The following is a 24061-nucleotide window of genomic DNA, read 5'->3' as shown; positions in this document are numbered from 1 at the left end:
ACTCTAGTTTTAGCAATTTGCAAATCGCTTATCTATACCCCGATGCATATCTCCTGCTGTGGCTTGGAGAATGGACCAGGGTTGAGGTTGAATTGGTGGTTATGAGGTGGGTCACGGGGTGGGTTGCGAGAATGGATTTGGTCAGGCTGTATTTGACTGAGAGAAGTTTAAAACAGAAGTGCAGCTTGATTGTCATCCGCGAATAATTTTCTTAAAGAGACTCTCGTCGAAGACTTCATAGCTTGGGAAGACTGTGGGTGTGGATCGGTGAAGTCGGTCATCAGCTTGTACATAGTCAGCCCGTAATCTGTAAGACAAGGGATTGGTTCAAAGTCGGCCCAACGGTCCAAAAATAGCCATGAAATAGGCCACAAAAGGCTTGCTCCCAGTTATCGGCGAATCAGTTGGCGTGCATATGTTTTGTGACAACCTTTATGGAGTTGGTGGCTGCTTTTGGCATCCCTCGTGCCAAAATAGGAGGCGAGTCGCTTACCGAGAATTTCGCCCATAATGCTTCAAATTCCTGCCCCTACTAACCGCACAAGTCTTTTATACAGCTCGTATAAAAAGTTTAGCATTCGTTTGGTTTTTGTATTAATGTTATTTCAGTGACATCTTCCAGCCTTATCTCAAAAATTTCAAATGTCTAGAAAGATACTCCTCATCGGCAGCATGAAGAAGGGAGTCTTCTTTACAGCATCTCAAGGAATGACAGCAAGCTTTCCAAGACCCGAAAAACTTCCCGTGGTGAACTAGAAATCTCTGTACATCCTTTAGAAAGAATTTACATGCCCTATTTGTAAGACTTACATGTTGTTCTCAAGAGACTGGGCTCCCGAGCAGTATGGCTCTGATGTTCTCTTCTTCCGAGCGGCTTGCTTGGACTCGTTTTTCAGCTTTGCAGCTTTAGTCCGAGACCCCAACCTTGGTATACTTGCCTTTGTATAGAGATGACTCGGGTGGTTTGAAAATTACAGAGATACTGAGCTTGCGTTCTGATTCACTCAGACTTTATTTTCTACAACTGCAGTTTCGTATAAAACAGATTTTTTCAAAACCTACCATCCAGAATGTCGGGTCAAGTTCATATTTCATAATTCAACTCTCTGTAGTAACCGATGTCAATCTTGGTAGGCCAAGTATTTAAGAACGCTCAACTTGAAGATGGATTGCCCCTCAAGAATCACTTGCCCAATTTCCGAACAGTTCACTTTGCTCTATCGTTCCTTCTTCTTGAATTCAGTGATCAAATAGAAGCAAAATGGCACTTCCTTTCCTCTTGGTGACAGTGTAGAAGTCAACCTGAGCGGTTCAGCGACTTGAAGTGTTCGTAGTGCAACTGTGTGTACGGATGAGAATGACAGCAACTTATCATTTGGCAACAAATTTAACTATCATAGTCTTTACCTCCGATCTGGAATCCTCCTTCTCCCTGTGGTCTAAACAAATCGACGAGGGAATCAGAAGTGGACTCCGTCTCTCAAAGAATACAAGGTAGCCAAGGCGTTGGTGGATAATGGGCATCGATGCGGAAGTCTCTGGTTGTGTTGTTTCAAGTGGTCCCGACTTTTGAAATGAAGCTGAGATCTTAGCCTTATATAATCTACCGTCTGAAGGTGAACTTCAAGAACTGACAATGAGACAAACTTTCGCGCTCAGTTTTTCTAGTTGTGGTAACCCAAGTTCGTGTTGCAACCCCAGACCAACGTATTCACTTCCCATCGCTAGCAAGTGTTGATCACTTTCTCCCTCAAACCCCGTCTTTGGGGACGGAAGAAGTAATAGCAAGTGAAAGAGTATATAAATGTAATAAGTCACAAGTGAGAAACACCAAGCTTTCTGCAAAGCATTTCATCTCAAGAACGGGGGCGTAAGGAGAGAGGACATCATCACATTTCTCACCCGGGCACATGAAATTTTGACAATGTATGTGGAGCAAGAAGTAAGGACGTCGAGTTCCGCATCGCAATCCTCAAAAGTTGTACACTTCTCTTCAGACCGAACTTAAAGAATCTGACAATTTCATCCATCTGACAACAAAAGCAGCTTTGACAATAAAGAAGATCAATCACCGTCACCTATATTACCCTCTTTAGATGCCCGTGGCCTCGGTGGTGGTGTGATGCCCCACGGAAGGTTCCGTAGGGAGGCGATATATTGATTGACAATCCGGAGCTGGATAATACTGGTATAAATCGGAGTGGGTGCGGATATAGGTTTTGAAGCTTGCTCCCAGCATCACAATTCAAAGTCATCGCATACAAGGCCGCTTTCAATGTGCTTCAGTACTTATTCAACTTCGCTGCTAAAAGAATCCGAGCTTAAAATACATGGCTATGTTGTGCTACGGTAAGCAATGAATCAGTCTGTCTGGTTATCCCAAAAATTACAAAAGCCGCAATTGGAATCCTGGAGTCCATCAATTCTATTATCCATGCAATATACGAGTTATGATCTTCCCAGTAGGAAATTTGGACTAAGCAACGAGGATGAAACACCCGGCTCTTCTTTTAGGCAAGTTATCGTACAAGATCAGGCAACATCGGCGCGACTACACAGCTATATCGAGGGCCAGGAGGGGTACGACGTTGGGTGCGTCCTAAGCATCTATGACGATGTGATATTGCATGATATCAGCACCTCGGGGCACAGAATCTTGGGAACAATCTTCCTGATGCAAGACTAAGGAGAGTTATCTCTGCTGTAGTGCGCGGCGCAAGCTGCATTGGCTGCAGAAAATCTTAAAATTCATGCAGCGGGGAAGTTTCACCGAAGAAAGTTCGTAGCTAGATTTTGGCTGCTCAGCCATAGCAGGCAGATTCATGTCCGAGCGAGGCAAGTACGACAAATGCCGCGACAGTGAGTAGAGTTGCAGTGACTGCAATTGCCAAAATTAGTTCATTGATGGGGGCTTGGAATATCGATTTCCAGTGGTCAATTTGTTGCCACCACGAAGTCATCCCGGGCCATGAACCTCAATTCCCAATTCATATACATAGCCCAAGGATCTACATATGCCGTAAAACCCGGGTCAGTTTCCTTCTCGAGGTTATAGACGCGTAATACAATATAGACACCCGTGGGTATTCTACCGCTACCCCAGGAAACGGTGTGTTTACGTGCCTGGAACGTATCAGCATTTTTACAGTTCCTTAACCAAGGACGTTTGAGAATGATACCATTATCACTTGATTATTGCTCATATGGAATGGCTCTTTGCAAGGCCCAGATGTCGATTTCACTTCCAGATGGTATATTGGCGGGCTTTCTGACCACGTTTCAACATCACAAATAAATCCATGTGTTGTTAATATCTCTGTCAGTTTCCCATTGGTGTCTTGATACGTGAAGTCGGCGAAGTCTCCTTCTTTTTCCACGAAAGGATTGTCGGGGTATAATTGGTTGCGATTTCGACTTGTCCAATGGCGAGTGGCATCCCATTCAGGCTTTAAATTTTTGGAGAGCCACTCGTTGATCTGCCGGTCGTCGGTTACCCGCTTGTAGACTTGAACAGGACTGGATAACACCACTTACAAATACTTCCCCTTGCAACCCAATGTAATGATTATAGAGCCCCTCCATTGTGCGCCGCGGATCTGGTTCCGTTCTCGGATTGTGAGGATTCTGGCTAAACCTCGAGCCGTGTGGATGTCGGACTAGTGAGGTGCCATAATTTTGAGAAGGACTGGCTGTTGCTAGCACACTTGACAATGCGGAATTCATATCTCTAAACTCAAAAGCGCCATGGGAGTTTTGAGGTCCATGTCCACTCGCGGAAGGTGTCGAAGATCCTCCAAATTCAGTCTCGGGAGGGAGCAGCCCACTTTCCGTCCTAGACGACGTAGGAAATGATATTTCATTCGAGTTGGTGAGAATACCGGGCATCAGAGGAGTGGACATATTCGTCCTCTGTGATGGGGTTATGACTAAGGTTGGGGTTATGTTTTGACGGGCAGCGGCTGCTCTGACGGACAAGATCCTTTCATGCAACGCCGGAATCCTATCTCTCAAAAAGGAAGAATGACTTGAAAGTGGAGGGTCGGGCGGTGTATGTGGAACACCCGAGCGTGAACTTGGTATCATTGGCGACGGAATTGCACTGGAATTGATCTCGCGGATCGGGCTATTTTCTGCATCGTTCTCTTCGCTCAGTTCGCTGACGGAGTCGAGAGTTTCAGCAGAATTGCTATGGGGGTCATTTGGCAGGTCTAGCCCATAGCTTTCAAGTAACGTTTCGATGCCCTTTAGCGGATATGTTAGGATAGGAAGAACCAACTTTTCAAGCTTCTTGTCAGTGATACCACAGAATTCGACGAAGTCCTCGGATAGCTCGAAGTTGAGAATGGCTTCTTCTGGATTCAGGGCGTATATGATTTCGAGTTTGCTTTTGTCGGTGTCATTAAAAAGAAGACTACTTGTATCGTCTGCGCCAATTATGCCGTCGACCTGGTGTGATAATTTAATAGCAGATACGCCCCAAACCTGCAACGTTTCCAAGCGGGCAGCAAGACCTTTTATTTCTAGAATAGTCTTGTCTTTGATGAGCCTATTGAAATAGCCCGTAAGAATCCTCTCCATTTATGCATGCAAGGCTACTTACCGCTGGAAATATGACGCTCTTCTCCTGAGCTCTAAGCTCCGTTCTTCATCGTAAATCAAGTCCCCAATTGCTTCCAAAGTTTGCTCACCTGCTTTAGAAAGTAACTTGTCCGACAAATCCATAGCCTGTATGAGAGGATCCAATTTCCGGACTGTTGTGACGTCGAAGGTGATGAGTGGAAGCCTTCCATCGAAGCAGTCCCACAACTTCTGCCTGTCTGCAAGATACCAAGTGTCCGAGCCGTAGGTCATACGGCAGAGGCTTCCGTTAGGCATCCTTACCGGGATTATGTCCTTCCCTCTCAACTTTGACAAGCAGTTTTTGGGAGACCCCTTTCTCAAATATTCATTCAACTACAATAGCAACTCTTCAAGCCTGCTGAAGGATGTGCTGCTCGTCACACAGTCCAGCTCCTGGATGACATGATCAAGAGTTACGTTTCCCAGTTTCAGAAGGTCTCGAAATAACTTCTTATACTGAGGAAATTCAGTGCTGAGGTGGTATGCCGAAGCTAGATGGGGCCCGCCCCATACGCAGTCGCGCAAAAAGACCCATCGTTTGAGCCCCTCGATGAAGACGAGTGGATGTCGTGTGAACTCAACCCTGGAGTTTATTAGCCACCTCAAAATATTTGGGGGGACGGGGGACGGGGGACGGTGGGAATTCGGCTGTTCTTCACGTACTGTGCCTCTCTTGGGAACGATCCTATGGAGGATTCAAGCCCGGCGTATGCTGCCTGAACTGATAATTTGGAAGCGGTGCTAGAGTCTGGTCGAGAAGTGAGAGCTTTGAGCTGACGAAGGTAGAACGCAGCGGATGGATTGGTAAGGACACCGAAGTGCAAGAATCTAAGCCAGCGAACGTCATTGTGCTCAGGAATCGCTATGAATGACAGGTCCGGGCCCTCAAGTTTCAGTTTCTCAAGTGGTAGGGCGGTCTCGTCTAAACGGCGAGCGAGCCCGTCGGTGCAATCCACGAGCATCTCTGAAACTGCTGTGGTCAATTTGAGATTGAGATGGTCATAATACATATCCCAATGATCCCGTAAAAGGAGCAGCAAATCTATAGCTGCATTATTCTTCAGGAACTTGAATTCTGGGGTTAAGTTCTGAGAGTTATCGATGAGGCGGGGGTGAGTGGAAATTTTCAAGCGAGAGCAGGCCCAATCCAAGAACTCAGATTCTTTCCCCAGAGTGCGGACTGCGTTAAGATAATCCGGATGCAGAAGTGAAATGTTACTTGCCGGATCCCTAGCATACTTAGTTAGGATTGACGACTTGCCCGGATGTTCAATGTAGAACCTTTTGGCGTATCTGAAACCGTTCAGTGGTGTAGCGGGAAGTAGCTGGAATCCCTCAAGAGATTTTTTGTAAACAGCCCGGGGCGTCTGAAACAGGTAGATCAAATCTTGGATAGAATGTGTCAAGGATAGCCCGCGAAATGCATTATAGCGTTGCATGATCAACTGGCAGACTGCAGCTTGGTCACACTTCTCTATGCAAAGCCACCGGAAGAAATCTTTTCGATTAGCATCCTGGCATGCCTCAGCATCAACCAAATTGATATCCAACCCACCCGGGACTGCCGTACGGGATGTATCTTCTTCAAGAAATACATTGCCCTGGGAGGTTGTAACCCATCGGCCATCATGCAGAGGGATGAGGGGGATATGTTGCAGCTGTGACACGCTTCCTTCGCGATAAAAAAGACCTGCCACCTTTGAGTGCCATTGGTTGGACTTTCCTTTCAGAAATGAAATGCCGCGCCGAGCAATGAGAGCACGCAGTTCCGTATAGAAATCCAAGAATGACATGACTTTCACGCCCATTCGTGTGAGCTGTGGTAAGATCTGACTGATCTCTGGATCGTAGGCAAAAGAGAGATGATACGGCGTAATCTTCTCGTCTTCGACCAAAGGCTCGCCCTTGAATCGGAATTCCGATGGAATATAGAATAGAGAATCGGGGCGCGAAAGGTCCATATTGTGTCGGCATTCAAGGACGTCTCGTTTTGCGAGCCGGCTGAATATCCACCGCTTTAATTTCGACCAGAATTTGTCCGTTCCCCCATTGTCCATCAGAAAAAGAGGCCACATATAGCGAAGGCTTGGAGAGCTTCCATGGATCTCATTGAATCGGGGAACAGCTCGCCGTACAAATGTTCTCAACACACCTGTCAGGACGCTGTCGTTCCACCTCGATGAATCAACGCTTTCCCTGTTGGCGATCAAGAGAAAATCTCCCTGTATGAGATACTTTCCAGGTTGTAAGTTTCCACTCACAGCAAGCATTGGCTTTTGGATTGACTTACATTGAAGCCGTAGTCATCTATCGGAAGGTATGCGTAGGTATGCTGGTCGTGTAGTACTGGTCTCATTTCCTCATCTATTGGGAACGCCAGCACAGTCTCTGTCTCTGTGATGTTCTCCCTTCGGTCGTCTTTCTCGAGAGTTGTCTCAATACGACGGACAATGATATACCTGTGCTCTGTAGGCTTGTTGTCCCTCGAGCATCTGCTTGTCAAAATCGCTGTCTCTTCCCCATCAAAATCTGCGTCCTGGTTGAGCCTCCGAATATCGAACTGGCGTTTTCCCATACGAGGCGTATAAATAACTAACTTACGTATTTTACGCAGAAAGATGAGAATCTGTGGCTGTAACTTCTCAAGCTCGATGTGGATATCTTTGTACTCTGCATTGCCTTTGATCTCAAGAAAGGTCTGTGTTTGGCCAATTTTCAAATGCTCCGGTGGAAAGGCTTCGATAATAGGTGCAATCATGCCGAGCATGCTGCGTCGATCGAATTTGAATGCATATCCCTTTGAAGAGATATGGACAGTGTCCGCAACCTTGAATATAGACTTAAAACCGATACCCTTCTCTCCAATGTAGCCTTTAGTTCTTTCCTTGTCTTTCTTCGTGCTAAATCCGATTCGACAGAGGGCTTCTACATTGGCTTTATTGAAACCAACCTCATTACAGTCGATGCGCAGATAATTATCCGTAGCGATATCCAAAGTTAAGGAAATCGTTGGAATATCACTCTCGAAAGTATTATCATCGGCATTCTGAATTAACTCCAGTAAGAAATGAGTCGGCTTTTTGTACAGCTGGTCAGAAAGTCTATGCTGTATATTAGATTACAATAGTGAGAGATGATTAGAATGCCTCACATGTTCAATGCACGATTCAAGTCTTCCACATTGTTAGATTGCTGCCCATTTGAAACATCAACACCCTTCCGCTTACGGATGTCTCTTAGGTGATCATCGGCTTCCTGTTTCAGAACGTTCGTGGAAATGATTGTTGCCATTTCTAGTGATAGGCGCAGGGTGGGAATTGTAATAGCAAAAGCAGAGAATGACAATAGAGCATGAAGAAAGGCAAAATTAAGAGTGAAGTATAAAGCGAGCGGGTTGGATGCAGTTGAATTGAATCTGGACTCAGGGGTAGTAATTCCGGCTCGATTCAGTGCAGAATCGAAGTTGCAGCCCCGATTGCGCTCCGTGCGGTGGTTGGACACTCAACTGTCGCAAACGATTCCGGGGTTTGGATCGAAATCGGTGTTATTGCCCGATAAGTTATCGAGTTTAATATAATCGTTCCTTGTGCGACTACGTAGCCTTGCCGCCTTCCTAAATCATCTTCCTGAAACCTAATGGTCTTGTGCTGTAACGGGGATACAAAGTATCAAACTAGGGGCAATATGTGGCTTCCACAGCGCGGGATCGCAGCGTACGAGTGAATCGTGATTCGTGAAGAGAGTGAAGGTTGGTTGATTTCTAAGAGAGAATGAGAGAGCGGGGTACTATATACGCTGCTGCGGAATGTCTGCTCCGGACTCCACATGACCGCGCCACGTGACTAGAGGAGCCGAAATTCTCACCACAGTGCCTCTTGAAAATAAAGAAGTGAAGTTGGGGCACTAATTCTGTCTGGCCCTTGACGGTGCAGCTCGTTAACTAACATGCAAAACGAGCTCTAGGGGGCCTCTTGGAGATTTTGGATGAGGCAATGGGAGGAGTTAAACCACATGGTTCTTGTGACGGCGGGATCAATGCAATGGTCGAAGGCTCAAAGTTCAAAGAATCTCGTGTATTGGGAATACTAAGCTGTAGAACAAAGTAGGGAGGATGCCTCGACCTTTAGTATTGTTCTGCCCAAGCATTCCAGCTTAGCTTCGTTTTGTGCCTGTTTCCGATATCCTGTCCTTGGCAGATCATGCCGTTACGCCAGCCGTCACAGTTCTGCTGTTCCTCAGATTAGTTATATGAACAAGTAGCTTCTTAGGAAATTTTCCTTCTATGACCAAATTGCCTAATGAACTAGTAAATGTCAAGTTTAGTGGCCACAAGTCGCTGGGCTTCTAATAACCAGGCTAGTTTTTAATAGATCTAATAAGCATATAATTAATAAAAGTTAAACCTTATATATCTCTTAGTAAAATATTTACCTATAAGCGAGCCTTATAAAAATCTTAAAACCTTATTTTATTTTAAATAGCTATATTAAGATAGTATTGAATTTAACGTATAAGATAAGTAAATAATTAAAAAGCTTTAATTTTTTAAAAAAATTATATTACTTAAAAAAAAGAGAAGTAATTATAAAGTTAAATTATAATTAAAGAATTAAATTTAGAATTAAGAATTAATACTTTCTTAATAATTATTAGGATCTTATAATCCTGGTATTAAAATTTATTAATACCGGAAATTAGGTATTTTTGCCAAGTATAGCTAAGTGAATGGGGAGCTATATTGGGCCCCCTCCTTAAAAGTTAATGACTCTAATAGGATGCATTAATGGGGTGAGCAGACCTGAGCCGACCTTAGCAAAGGCGATATTGGACATGTGAGCAAAAGCGTGGACATTCCCGCGGTATAACAGATAAACCACTATTAATGCTTTCGTTACTCCTCGTTACTCTCCTTGCAGCGTATTCATTCGCGGAATAAGTGAAACGCTGAAAACGAATATGCAATCACAGCCAGCCAAACCACCAAGTAGACCTTCCTCATCCCGGACTCACCACGCACTCTCACGGAACACCATCGGATTCTATCTTGGCGGTAGGTTGACAGTAAGTCTTTCCAGTGTTGGAAGATGGAGCTTAGACTGCTTCTCTCGAATGGAGCTGGCTACATCAAAGGGATTTCTGGGCTTTGGTGACACAGCCTTCTAACAATAAATAAGAGAACAACACATCATCATCATCATCATTATCAGCGAGAAATTGTAAAAACTCAACGTAAGATAAATTCAAAACTCAAGCATCACACCTCATCAACAACCAACTTCCACAGAATAGAAAAAAAGCATCGCAACTTCCCCTCCTCTCACCTCCCCCCTTTTCCATCCCCATCCCCACCTCCACCTTCATCCTCCCTCTCCTAACCAATCTAAGCACAGCTCGTCTTGCTACACACAATCGGATTCCACCACGGCGTCTCGTCCAAGCACGTACAACGGCAAATATTATTGCTATCGCAGTGCGAGTTGCAGTACCCGATCGCGAAGCAGTGCGTGAAGCACGCCAGGCCCTTCGTAACGCCGTCGATGTTGCAGGTGACGCGCTTCTGCAGGCCCGGCACGATGGCGGCGTCGCGGCCGCGGATAGCGACTGGTGTGGTGGAGGGGGAGGGGTGGTCGAGTTGGACCTGTGGGTTGGTGGTTAGTGTGTGTTTTGTCTGATGGGGATGGTGTTGGGTGAGGGGCTTTGAGGGGATGGGTTGGAGGGATAGAGGGGAGGCGGCTTACTTCGGGCGCTCCACCGTCGTGGCCTTGTGCGCAATCGATGTGTCCGTCGTCGTGGCCCTTACAAGTGATGTTGCGCGAGCCAACATACCAAGAGACCTCAGCCTGGACAGCCAGGGCGAGAGCAGCGAAACTGAGGAAGTGCGTGAGCTTCATTTTGCAGTTTTCCAATTGCGGGTATTGGATTCGATAGATAGATAGCTGGCTAGCTTGCGGATCTTGATATTGGAAAGTTGTGCGTTTGAGATTGATGTTGATGTTGAGAAGAGAGATGGAAATGGCTCTTCTTATACCTTTTTTTCTTCTCTCTCCTCCTTTCCATCATTCATGATGACCCGAAGAGCTCTTGAAGGATCGAGGTCTATAGATGATTTCTCCTTTTTTGTCATCAGCCTTCGATGTCCCTGCACAGGCAGCAATCCCGAGCATCGTGAGCTGAACGAAGTCGAAAGTCTGTGCTGTGGAAATCCCGCATGAGAAGTGATTCCAGCAAGAAGAGACGAGACGAGACCGCGAAGGATCGAGGGTGGATCCTTTGATCGCCATCCCCTGATAGATTTAAGATGATTTGCCGCCGATCTGTTTTCGAGGGCTAGGATTATTGCGTTTCTTCAAACTCGTCATAGGCTCCTGCTTGTCGTGAATCTATTTTCGACATCGCCACTTGGTCTGGAAATAGCGCTGAGGTAGCTTCTGAGAGGCGAACTGATCGTCGAAATCATCATTTGAGCGGTCACGGTGTTGAAACGGTCAAGGAAAGACGTACTTCTAGTGTATTCTGCGCTTTCTTTCAATTTAAAGTCATCTATTGATGTGAGAGGCTAGTCCGAGGTACGGAGCACTGGCTAACAGCACTCGCCACAACAACGGCACCTGAACATTTGTCACAGGAAGAGAAATAGCAGTGTCCTGTATTGGCAAACATAAACGACGTCAATCAATCCAGCAATAGACCAGAACCAGTAATTGGATATTTAGTGACATGCTTCAGCCTTGCCTCCTTCGCCTCCTTGCACCGCGGGGGCAAGCTTGGCGTTTCGAATTGCGGGGTTCTGCACAACATCCAGGAACCATTTCTTTCTTTCTTATTTTAAGCTCAGGCGCCAGGATCGCGTAAGTAAGACGGGACAACTCAACTGCACGGAAGCAGTCAGTCGGTCGGTCGATCGATCGAACAATCATGTTCGGCCGCTCGTACGCATGCCGAGAATCCTTTCGCAGCTTCGCTTGGGTGTTTGATCGACGACATGGCGGCGTTCCAGGGTTGCTCGAACTGGCTCGATTGCAGTTAAGCTTAATCGGCAACAGGCCCCTGGTGTCACGTTGAGGGATCCATAGGAAGTCAAAATCGAATGATTCGCTCGCCATGTGTGATCCCACAGGATTCCCGTCAGAAGGCTCCGTAGAATCTAAATTCAACGCAACGCAATGCAATGTAAATAGAAAAAGTTTCGCCCGGCTGTACTTCGTCGTCTCTCTCGCATCCCGGTCTGATTGGCCGCGGACTTCTCCGTCCGAATTAGAACATGTTCCTGCCGTTACGTAGAACGCCTACCTAATTAACGAGCTGACCGTAACGATCAGATCCAGCATCATCGGCAACTTTGATCGGCGAGTCCTTAAGCCGGTATCCATGATTGAAGGGAAGATTTACGAAGTTATATTTATCACGGGGCGCTAGCCACGAGACGGACTCTGCTCTGGCGCTCGCTATCCCCTTCGTTGTTGGGATGTGAAATTTGTAATTATTTACATTATATAATAATCAAGTCGTCAAATACGTATTGCATAATGCATTGTATAAAATTAAGTATAAGCCAAGCATAAATTAAGTATAAGTCAAGTATAAGTCAAGTATAATTTGAAGCACAAAATTCCGACATTCTCACGCAGATCCTATTGGCTAAAACCCCCTGTCCCGGCCTAGTAAGGCATAATATTACTATAATTAAGTCCAGTGGATTATATTACGTTATTATGTATTCAAGTTCTAAATTACATAATTTTCACAGCCCTACCTTCCAGTCCTCCCTAAAGTCGAGAACCACCTCCCCAACAAGACTATGGGCAACTGTGAGAAATGGCCTGACAATCCCCAAAGCTGGGGACTTATTATGGAGATTACTTCATGATAAGGTACCGACAGGCCACGAACTTCACTGGATCCCTCTTGACCAACAAGTTTGCCCACTACATGGGTGTAGCTTGACGAAAACGCATATTTTCATTGAATGTGAGACTGCAACTGCAGTAATGCAAGAAATGGACGAAGTCTGGGCATATCTGGGTTCAAAAGTACCAGCGATATGGCCATCCGATATGGACGGAGTAACTGCCCTAATGGCCCTGGGCTGGGGTAAGGAGAAAAGCTCAATAGAACGAAGACGCTGGAATGCTATTTTTAGGACCGCAATATGGTGTCTATAGAAGTGCTACCTATCAGTTGCATGGAAAGAGCCGTACCAATTGTGGAAACCCGGAAGTAGCTGTCCTAGTATTCAGAACAATATTACGGAAACAAATCCTAAGCAAAAAAAGTACTGGCTCAAAATGAGATCTACCGAAATAAGCACTATAACGAATCGTTATTTCTGTCCCTTTGGAAGGAGAACCCGCGAACTCTAAGCTTACGGAAAGGTCCGAAGTGCCTAATCCGCACGGAACCACCGAGTAAGGAATCGGAAGAAGAGGACATGGAAAATGATCAAGTACAAGGCAAAAATAAAGGGCAAACTGTGGCAAACTCCGTGGAGGACCTGACAGATCCCTTTATTGACGAAGAATGACCGCACTTGCGGGTTAAATTATTCCTAAAAATGAACCTATATCCCTTACAAAAAAAAATGAATATCCTCGATGGTCAATACTGCACCTCCCTTTCCTAGTATTACAAGGGCAGGCCTGCCTGTATAGTCCGAAACAACTTAACGTAGGGTGGCTGGTAAGTCGGGTTCGATTCCCGATATATTGCTCCTGGTGGCGTAGCACCCCTTCGACTAGTGGCCCTTAACCGGACGCTAGATACCAAAAATCAACGATAATGCAGTAAAGTCGAGAACCCCACCTCTCTTGGCTCAGATAATGACGTGTGAGATTAAATTAGACATATCATATCATATCATATCATCATATCTAAGTAAAAACAAACAAAATAAAACACCCGGGGTTGAAGTTGAGGTTGAGAACGTGCTGGTTAGAGGTAGGTATAGCATAGCATAGTATGGAATAGTATAGAACAAAGCAGGGGGAAAGGGAAAGCGATGAAGATGCATGCGAATCTGAGAGTGAGTTGGTAGGAATACGATTATCTCCATTTCAACAAAGAGGACGGCATATGATATACAGGTCGTGACGTGAGGCTAATTTTGATAAGGGTGGGACTGACTCTTGGTGCTGTAATATGAGTTATGTATGGGAGGCGAGGGGAGCCATTTTGAGAAAAAGCAAGATCCGAGAAGGACACGCTGTGAAGAGAACGAAGGTGTTGAGTATCATGGCACTAGCAACAGAAGAACGAGAGCATGGGCAACTTGCTCCAATGCAATGCGTTCAATCACGCCAAGGACCAGGGAGAGATATGCTTCAAAAAGGTTTCTGTCTTCTTCTCGATATGAACAGCGACTGCCGTTCAGCCATCCATCCATTGATGAATCCCACTCAGCACAATGCCCTCCATGTCTCAAGCCAATACAATTCGTACCAGCCATACAGCTGAGATCAGACAGTCCGGTCTCTGTCAAACAAACACTGCACTTTCCCAGCCCATCTTCTTCCCATGCACGCCTTCCTAACAGTCCCGCTTTTCCATCTCTGCCATGCTGCCCCCTCCATCCTCTCAATGCAAAGTACCAAATGCAGCCAAGAAGAAAGCAGACCGTATGCTCGCGAGACAGTCGGACCAAATGCAAAAGTTGTGCCCAGGGGGATTAAGACGGAAGTATGGGGAATAGAGAACAGGAAGCGAAACAAGTATTCATGGATTTCAATTCGAAAAATTTCGATGCTGCGGCGCCATGGATATGTACGTTCTGTGATGTGATGTGTGTTTTTCGAGAATCGAGTTTCGTTCGAGAGCCTCCGAAGAGGGAGAATCGTCGTCGGGCGACAAAGACGAGATTCGTAAGGAAAAAGTTTGTAATCGGTTTCGGTTGATCGTGATGTTTATCATATGCGATCGTCTCAATATGTATTTTTCTTTCGTTTGTTTTGTTGTGTTTGGCATCAGCCATCAAAAGAGTGTGGTCCAGGATTCCTGATCCAAGAAGGGGTAACGCTATCGATCTCTCGCCTCGGAGGACGAGAGAATCGAGATGATATAAGGCGCTGTTGCTAACTCAAAAGTATGCCGATGCAATATGCACGCCAATCCGCGAGAGCAAATAGTAAGAATCCGCAAATTTCGATCTTTCGAAGATGAAGCGGAAGGACAACTCGCCGATAGGGACCAAACAGGCGAGCGTCGAAGGGGGAAAGGTAGAGGCAAAGTCAGGTACAAGCCCGCCATACCCGTATAGATCGAAGACCAAAAAGAAACGCCCGAGAAATGCCAAACGCCATGTCAATGCAAATATTAGTATGAGACCATACGTCGTGCGTGACCCGGCAGAGGGGAAGTCATTCCTGTCATTAAGAGATCACCACCTGTTGTCCTGGATCGAGCGGGTGCGGTCGGGCTGTCGTCTATCTGCCCATGTTGTCCAAAAGCAAAAGTTTGTGCCCTGCTGAGTTTCCTGGTCTGGCGGAGACGTCCCATCTCTCTCTCGCAGGTGTAAGCATGCTCCTTGGCGTCCATCTCAACGTAGTTCTGCGGGAAGCATCGACTTCGGTGCTCGGCGAAGAAAGAACTGTATCCACCATCCAGAATGTACACCTCGGGGTAGGTGAGCTTCGGGTAGTGTTCCGCATTAGTAGAGCGATCTTGTTTGCGTACATGACGAGCCATGATGGGTGCCCGGTGTGCAGAGTATTCGCAGTGGAAGATTAGTAAAGTTTTGCCAGAAAGACTTTGCTCGAAGAGTTGGCCAGTGAGTAATTCCTTGTCGTTGTAGTTGACAGCGCCATCGATATGACCACCGTCAAATTCATACTCGAATCGACAATCGATGATCATGCGTTGATCAAATTGGCTGTCGTAGTTTCCATCAAGGATTTCCAGAAGGGTGTCTCTGGTGATCCTGGGAATGCTGTCTGGCTGGCCTTCTTGGAAGAAATGTGGCAACGCCGGCATGTGAAGCTCATCAATATCCATCACCGTATGGAGATTGCTCGGAGGATGGTCATTCTTTCCCTTCATGACATCCCCCGGGTGCTCGAACATACTCAGGGACCGACGAAACTGCTTCCTGGGCCGAATTGACGGATTGGAAGGCCTTCGGTTGTGGTTGCCAATTGGAGATCCATTTCTCAACGAACTGATGCTTCCAAATGGTTTGCTCGGTTTGGATGGGCCCATGATCGACGCTGAAGGGCTGTTCGCAGACTGTGGTCTACGTTCCTGTGGAGGTGATTCCATAAAACATTCGCCCAATGTCATCGAGGTCGCCGTTGACAATTTGCTGCTTCCAGCACCAAAGCGGAAGGGAGGCAATTGGTCTTGAGTTCGACTTGGGATTGAATTGGTAGAGAATCCTTTTGTTCTTTGAAGGGTTGGCCGAACCAGGATTGATTTTCTTCGCCTGTAATTTAATTAGCAAATGTTCGACGGGAATGTACAATCTAGCTTACTCGACGCCATGGGAAGGTTTCGGAGCCTCCAAAAATGCAGGCCGAGGCGGCGATGACGGCATCAGAATTTCATCTGCGGTATGCCCTGGCGTGGGAGATTGGACCTCTATTTGTGCAAAGTATGGTTGCTTGTGAGGAAGGGGAGAAATGTCCATCCGTTCGTTCAGCGGTCCCGGCGAGGATGATGGGAGAGGAGGCGTCGTAACGCATTCTGCATATTGTTAACACCTTATCTACCATCTGCCAAATGTACCATTCTTACCCCGTCCATCAATTGTGCCAAATAGGTTCGAGGTGAAGAGCGATCGACGAGGCGTTGGCAATTGAGGGCTGGTAACGTCAGCGAAGTCCACAGATGATAGAATTGGATTCTGCAAACCTCATATCAATGTGAAAGTTCTGGGAGAGATCTGCCGCCAGACTAGCTGTCGGAGACGATCCGCGAATAGGCTTGATTTGGAAGTAGTCTGGGTTATTCGACCTCTTCATGCTGAGATCTCGGAAGTCGAATGCCCCAGGACCAAAGCCATTGCCAGCAGAAAGATGTGCATGAGGATGCGAAGTATACATGTCGTTACGGCCCCAGCCCTGCATGAAGGAGGTTGCCTGCATGGCAGCTAACGGTGATGAAGCCTCCATATTGATGTGGATGATAAGAGGAGGTAGTACTGTTCTGAAGCCGTCGTGGTTCAATCAATTGCTGTATTCGAGAGGATTCCGCTGCAGGGAATCTGGATCGAGGGTATCAACTGCTGAGCTGAGGCTCCAGAAGGCTGAATTAGAGGACGACAGCGAGAGCTGGAGATGGCAGGTCCAACAGTCCCGGTTGTACAACTTCAAGCCCAGTACGACCTGGAGAGAGGTCGAGGTTGGCGGAGGGCTATTGGGATGTCAAAGACATCGAGGCCCTGGTCTGCGAGGTTCTGGTTTGCCGGGTCAAGGCGAGGGTCGAGATGGTGGCGTCCTGTCGGGGTTAGTATTGTGTCGAGGCCCGTTGTCGTCGAAGAGGTACATGCGAGCGGGCGGGGAGGAGGCCCTTCGATGCAGAAGCTCCAGCAGAGGGGGATGAGGATGAAGCAGGAAGAGTGCGGACGACGTGAAGATAAAAGGGCAGGGCGGAGCGGGAGAGAAGAGAAGAGCTGGGAAGCTGGTTGGGTTTGGTGGATTGTGGGCCGGGCAGCTGTGTTGTCGGGGAGATTCCTAGGTCGGTCGCTACAGCTGCTGTCCTGGTTGTCGCCCGGGCATTTTAGCGCAGCGTTTGAGCGGGGATATGCCTCCAGCGACGGCAGGGGAGGAGGACCAAAAACCTTGCTGCGTGCAAAGGGCGAGCGATGCTGAGGGCGGCTTATTTGCAGGCGGAAGGAGGCAGAGGGAGTTGTTGTTGTTGCTGCGAATCATGCAGAGCTTGCGCCGTGTCTTGCAGCTGTTGATAAGAACGCAAGAGGGACGGAAACCGCCAAGAAAAAAAGAAAAAAGCAAACTACAGTCCCTTAGATTTTTGCATGACACATACTGACTTGTGGGCCGTTGTGCGCACTGATAGCATCCTGGCAAAGGCGTTGTTCACGTCGGAGCATTTCTGGTGAGCTTTGGGAGCTTTGGTGGTTTATGAACATGGCTTGGGCTGATATAGAGCTCGTTGCCGGGATGTAAATGATGAGCAAAACCCCGTGTCTGCAATGAATTCGTTTATGCAACCCCAGATTCTTTGAACAGTTTCTCACAAATCTTGATTGATGCACCCAAGGGCGAATAGCGTCATGTCATGCTTTCCAGAGATCACCGTCTTGACTTTCTGCCGAGGGCTGAGCTTCCCCATGTGAAGCTTGCTTACGCGATGTAAATATTGACAATCGCGTCCCACCACCACGCTCAATTGCATCATCACTCTCCCCAAATCCAGAATTAATTCCCCGCAACGCTTCCCATTCAGGATTGAGAGGTGCATCTGGCAAAGACCAATAGTTCCACGATCAGCTGTTCTCTTCCTCCGGCGTATCGCGCACTCTCGAACCGTATATGCGTGTCCAGCTAAGGGCGGGGGTGCTCACGTAAGGAAAGCGAAAGGATTCGGCCAGCAAGCGCGAGGCCACGGCGAGGCAAGGGAGATGCCACCACCTTGGCAGTCTCAAGCGCCGCCAAAAACTCCTGGTGATCTGGTCTGCTGTTCGCCATTATTCCCTGTGTGCAGAAATAGAAATGAAATATCTTCAATCTGCGTAGCCGCCACGATCTTTGATCGTCGCCGGGCGAGATCTGTACGACGCGGTGCGCGTGGCCAGGCCAACGGGAACCGAGAAGGCTGAGGCTCGGTCATGCCGTGCAGCGATGGCTTGACGGGCTCGCAGCGTCGTCCACTCCACTGGCGAGAAGGCTCAGAAGCGAGCCGCGGGCCGCGATCAGCCAATGGTGTTGCTCAGACGTATCCAGTCTCAAGAGTCAGCTCAGCCTCAACTGCCAGCCAGCGCCAGCCAGTGCCAGCCAGTGCCAGCCAGCTCCACCCGTGCCGCCGTCAGACGGAATCATAGAAGAAGGGAAAGGCAAGGAGGAACACAAGCGGGAACACAAATCTTGAGCATGATCTTCTACGGTAATGATCTGATCATTCGGGTTGATGTCAGCTGCTTGTCCATGCCGGACCATCTTCAGACATGGTCCATCCAAATAAACTCTTTCGTCTGCTCCATGATCCGGTGCTCGTAAATTTACAAGCGAGCTTCCAGGACAAGCTCTCCCTCACCTGCAGCCGCATCCGCATCCGGAAAACGTTCCCTTACTGCGCCGCTCTCGCCACCAGCCCGTCCCTGCTGATCCTTATCCCGCCTTACGAAACACACCAACCCAGGGTAATACGGTAAGTAAATACTGCGTCCCCACTTCTCCCGCCGTCCCAATTCGTCGACTCCTCCCGCTGTCCCAATTCGACCACTTCTCCCGCTGTCCCAGTTGGCCCCACTCCTCCCCGCTCCCAATTCGTCCGCTTCTCCCTCTCCCAGCCCAAACAGGAAACACAACTCGCACCCCTCGATCCGCCCTCCAGCTCTCGATCACGCTTCTTTTCCTGACATCATCACTCTAAACCTTCAAGCAGGACCTGACCATTTCTGATATCACGACCTCACGGCAGCTGCGAAGTCTCAAACACGAGAAGACGCGATCGTTGTTTACATGATGTCAATCTCTCAGAGTCCCATCTTTCACAACAAAGGATCTCGATCCTTCTTCCGCGGAATCTGGGAGCTTCTCCGCAGACGCAAAGAGAGCTCCACCTTGGGGTTTCGAGCTTCAAGCTTCAATCATCAGCTCACAACCTCACACGCTCCCCACCTGCGCGTTTATCTCTATTTACATTCGCACAATTTCACCATGAAACACGCTCCCCCACCAATCAAACCCCCCTCCCCCCAACAACCCCTCCAAGACATCCATTTCAGCCTGCCAGTCAGCGGGGTTCACGGCGCTTGCATCGGATGATTCGAGCTGCACCTCCCACGTCTCTGCAGTGCAAACATCGGGAGTTGTCGGCGATGTTTGTGCGGCGTGAACGCGGGAAGGAAAAGGCAAAAGTGGACGTGTTCAGCGCCAACCCAAAGCCGACCGTAAACAAACGCCACCAACCAGGATGCGCGAGGTCACGGGAAGAGCTTGGCGGCAAGCATCCCAGCTCCCACCCCACCTTCCTTCACCCTATGCCGCCTTCACTCCCTTGCCTGGAGCTTGAAGAGCAGATCTCCAAGCTTAAAGTTGACATGTCCCCGCGCTGAGGGCAGATTTACTTGTATCCTCCCTCAAAGACGATCAGCGATCAAGCGATAATAATACGTTGCAAGCTGCGCAGAAGAGGACCCGAGCTCTCCACAGCAACACACGGTTGCCCTGCGCGGGGCCGCAGCTGCAATGCAATGTGCTGCGCTGCAGAGTTGCATCAGCCCCGCTGTTTCGACACCCTGCTTGCACTGCGGACCCAGAGAGAAGCTCCAGAATGACCCCGCCAAAATGTCAATGCGAGCTTCAAAGCGTGATCCGCTGAGCTCGGCATGGAAACCGATTATTTCGGAGGGGAGGGTGGGATTGAAACATGCTGTGGTGCGCGGAGTAGAAGAATGAGAATGTGGTGTGTGATGATGAGGTGAGTCGAGGAGAAGGATTGAGGGACAAGCTGACCTTCACCGGAGACTTCGAGCAGAAGCTCGATAAGCCTCATTCCATCCCCATGGTGCATTCGTCCCATTGCCCGGATCCATCAATTCTGCCCATAGATCAATTAATACCGAACTAGTATATCAAAAAAGTAATTAAGGTATTTCAAATATTTATAAATATTTATAATTAGCTTAAATAAAATATAATTATTATAATACTTAAATAATTTAATTAAATTAGACTATATAATTATTAGTTTACTAGAAATATATAATATTATTATATAATATATATGAAATTATTATAATAAAGTAATATTATAGTAGTAGTAAAGAGCTTGAATTGAGCTAAAGGCTATATACCAGACTAAAAGCACTGGCTATATACTAAGTCACGTGTAATGACACCACGTAACTAGTGCCACATAATAGAAATATTTGGTATATAAATATAATAGATCGAGATCCGATTTATATATTTGGCTAAAAGCCTTTACTAAATTATATAATAAAAACCGGAGCCTTTATTATATAATATATCTTTTATTATAAATATAAGATCTAGAGTCTAGAAAATATAATTAGATTATTTCTATTTTAATAATTTAAAGCTAAAGAGAGAAAAAGATCTCGAAAAAGCCTCGGATCTAAATAATTATAAGCTATATATGGGTTTATATACTAGCTTAAGCTCGGGGTTATATATAACTATTAGGTAATTATAAATACTATATTTAGATACTAGATACCTTATTTAGATATTAGATATTTTACTAGTTCTAGTTTAATTTCTACTAGTATTATATATTATAATAACTATAATATTACTTTCTTTCTTAAAATAAGTTTATTTCTAAGCTTTAAAAATCTTTATTAAATTCTTAAATTATAAGTTATATATTAAAAGCCAGAGATCTTTTATATATAACTTAAAGAATTTCTATTTATATTATATAGTTCTAGTAATATATTATTTTTAGTATAGTCTAATTAATAAAAGAGATTCTGAAACGGTTCTAGCTATTTAAAGTTCCTATTATAAAAGCTCTAAAGAGCTAGAATACTATTATTTAATAAGAATATAGGATATTATTCCGGATCTGGATTCTATTCTTTTTACTAGATTTAATATTTTAGCTTTCTATAAAATAGCTTTATTACTAGTACTTCTTGAATTTTATACTTTATTTCTCTGTTTTATAGTTCTAGTAATAGAGGCTCCGAATTCGCTTATCCGGAAAGAGAATTATCTAGATTTTTATATAGCTTTTCTATATAAAATACCGGATATATTCTTATTAATTCTAGTAATTTAAGCTTAAAGAAATACTTTATTTATTCCAGAATTTCATATAATTCTTCTATTTAATAAACTAGCTTATAGCTCAAATAATTATTCTTTTAGTATTTAATAGTAATTTATACTTTATTTCCTATTTCGAAATCTATTAATTAGCGGTATTTATTAGCTTAAATAATATAATATTCTTATATTTATATTATATTCTCTTATATCTTTTACTATAATTTACTATAATTTATAGAGCTATATTACTAGGGCCTTTACCTTTTATTTATTTAATTCTTCTTTCGGGATATCTAATTATATTTGGGTTTTTTAATTAAATAATATTTGTAATTTATAGCCCTTTTTTATAAGAAATAAAAACTAGCTTATAGTCTTATAAACTAGAGCTATTTGCTAGTAATTAATTATTATTATTTATTTATTTCAATTATTCTAATAATAGTTTATATAGAGATATAACTATTAATTAAAATACTAGTTAATAATCTCTATCTAGCTATTAGTTTAGAAATAATTAGTAATTAATAACTTAAGCTTTATATTAATATATTTATAAAACTCACTCTAGAAATCTAATATAAATTAGTGCCCTTAATTAGATATTATAATTTCTAGAATACTAATTTAGTAAATTATATAAATAAGGAAAAGAAATATTAATTCTTTAGCTATAATTATATTTCGAACGGAAATTATAATAGGATATTTATTTAGGTAATTAATAAAGATTATTATTATATTATATTTATTTCTATTCTCTAGATATTTTTTAAAATCTACTAATATATATTACTAGAAATAGTTAGAAACTAGTAATAAATATATAATTATTAATAGATATAATAATTATTTCTATATTACTTAATATTTGTTTTCTAGCCTGGCTAGTAATAGCAGGCCTAAAAAAACTATTAAAGCTTGGCTTTTCCTAAATATTTTATTAAGAGCTATATATATATCTTCTAAATAAAAATAGTATATAAGAATATTTCGGGTATTATTATATTATAAGAAAAGGCCGCCTTATAATATTTAAATATCTTTCTTTTTATTTCTTGCCTTATTTCATAGCTTTTCTAACTTTAGTAATTCTCGGTTTTTATTTAATAGCTTATTTATAAATTAAATATTATTATATTAGATTTCTTTCTAAGCCGGGTTTATTAAGGCCTTAATTAGAGCTAATTAGAGATCTCGTATAATATTATTATTAATCTTTTATTATAAGAGAAAAATTTGGGTTTAATAAGCTATTATTATTTTATTTTAGGTAATTATATTCTTATATTTTCTATTTAGAGTATTTACTTATTTATTTAACTTATTTATCTAATATATAAGTTTAAAATAATAGTAGAAAAAATATTTTATTTAATAAGCTTATTTTACTAAAAGCTTTTTTATAGTTATAAAGTATTTAAAAGCTTAGTAATTTAAATAAATTATAAAAGATATCTCTTATAAGCCTTTTAGCTTTATTTATTATTTAATTAGAAAGAAAATAATAGTAATTATCTCTTTATTATAAATATTATAAATTAGTTTTACTAATTATATAATTTTAGAAAAAAATACTACCGGATACTAAAATTCTATTTAAAAATCTTATTATAAAAGAATACCGGCTATAACTCTATTTAATATATCTGTTTTAATTATAATAAAAAGATTTGAATTATAGTAATATAAAATTAGTACTAAAAATATAGCTTATTTTAGTTTAGTAAAACCTTTTTAATACTAATTTATTTATTTATATAAAACTCTTTTATATATTAGAACTATTAGGGGCTTTGCTATATAGCTATATTCTATAATAAAATACTAATAAAAATTATAAAAGCCTAGAAAGTTTTATATTTCTGTAATTATTATTAGTAATTACTAGTTTTTAATAATTATTATTTTATCTGAATTTATTTTAATATCTTTAATAGAGATAATAAAATCTAGATATTTTATATAAATAACTTTAAACTCTGATTTTTTAATATTTACTTAAAGGCTAGTATTTTATAGCTATTAAAGAACTTTTTATATATAGTTTTTATATTTTAGGAAATTATTTAAATGAATTATATAAAAAATATTAAAATAATTAAAAAAATAATTATTTATATATCTTTAATATATAATAGAATTATTAGTTAGGCTTTTCTAAAGAACTTTATATTTATAAGCCCTATATCTTATATGAAATATTATAAGTTTTTCTAATTCTGGGTCTATTTAAATCTAATAGAATATTTACTAAATATTTAGCTTTATATGGATTTTAGCTTAAGCTAGTTATATAAGAGTTTTATAAATAAGGAAAAGAAAATAATAATTCTTTTATATTAAATTATTTAGCTTATAATAATTAATATAGAATTAAAGAGCTCTATTAGCCTTTTTTATAAAAAATAATCGGAAATATAAAAGAAAACTAGCTTGATTTAATAAAGCCTTATTAGAAGTTTTTTTAAGGAAATACTTAATATTATAATAAAACGTTATTATTATATTATAATAATAATATAGATGAATTA

At 43.3% G+C, this 24061-nt stretch overlaps 5 protein-coding genes across 5 annotated transcripts; 2 read left to right on the top strand and 3 right to left on the bottom strand.

Annotated features, from left to right (window-relative positions):
- Positions 1–4564: 4564 nt before the first annotated feature.
- K444DRAFT_72149 (uncharacterized protein) lies at positions 4565–8361 on the bottom strand. The gene is made up of 4 exons (XM_024888524.1): positions 7772–8361; positions 6911–7721; positions 5284–6854; positions 4565–5203 (listed from the first exon to the last, which is right to left on the bottom strand). Exons 1-4 carry the CDS (start codon positions 7909–7911, stop codon positions 4954–4956), a joined length of 2772 nt encoding a protein of 923 aa, XP_024733000.1. The 5' UTR covers positions 7912–8361; the 3' UTR covers positions 4565–4953.
- Positions 8362–10000: 1639 nt separating this feature from the next.
- K444DRAFT_633113 (uncharacterized protein) lies at positions 10001–10511 on the bottom strand (the record flags this gene model as incomplete). Its single annotated transcript, XM_024883576.1, has 2 exons — positions 10001–10258; positions 10359–10511. 2 exons carry the CDS (start codon positions 10509–10511, stop codon positions 10001–10003), a joined length of 411 nt encoding a protein of 136 aa, XP_024732999.1.
- Positions 10512–13656: 3145 nt separating this feature from the next.
- Positions 13657–14457, top strand: K444DRAFT_72109 (uncharacterized protein). Its single transcript, XM_024888511.1, has one exon. It carries the CDS (start codon positions 13767–13769, stop codon positions 14283–14285), a length of 519 nt encoding a protein of 172 aa, XP_024732998.1. The 5' UTR covers positions 13657–13766; the 3' UTR covers positions 14286–14457.
- A 468-nt stretch (positions 14458–14925) lies between these two features.
- K444DRAFT_536545 (Rhodanese-like protein) lies at positions 14926–16649 on the bottom strand (the record flags this gene model as incomplete). Its single annotated transcript, XM_024875386.1, has 4 exons — positions 14926–16030; positions 16080–16290; positions 16342–16409; positions 16459–16649. The coding sequence occupies 4 exons, from the start codon at positions 16647–16649 to the stop codon at positions 14926–14928; spliced, it is 1575 nt and encodes a 524-aa protein (XP_024732997.1).
- A 234-nt stretch (positions 16650–16883) lies between these two features.
- K444DRAFT_633111 (uncharacterized protein) lies at positions 16884–17417 on the top strand (the record flags this gene model as incomplete). Its single annotated transcript, XM_024883575.1, has 1 exon — positions 16884–17417. One exon carries the CDS (start codon positions 16884–16886, stop codon positions 17415–17417), a length of 534 nt encoding a protein of 177 aa, XP_024732996.1.
- Between the last annotated feature and the right edge of the window lie 6644 nt (positions 17418–24061).

The sequence above is a fragment of the Hyaloscypha bicolor genome, assembly GCF_002865645.1.
Source record: "Hyaloscypha bicolor E unplaced genomic scaffold K444scaffold_122, whole genome shotgun sequence".
NCBI classification, from domain to species: domain Eukaryota; kingdom Fungi; phylum Ascomycota; class Leotiomycetes; order Helotiales; family Hyaloscyphaceae; genus Hyaloscypha; species Hyaloscypha bicolor.
This window is presented reverse-complemented; position numbering and strand designations above follow the sequence as displayed.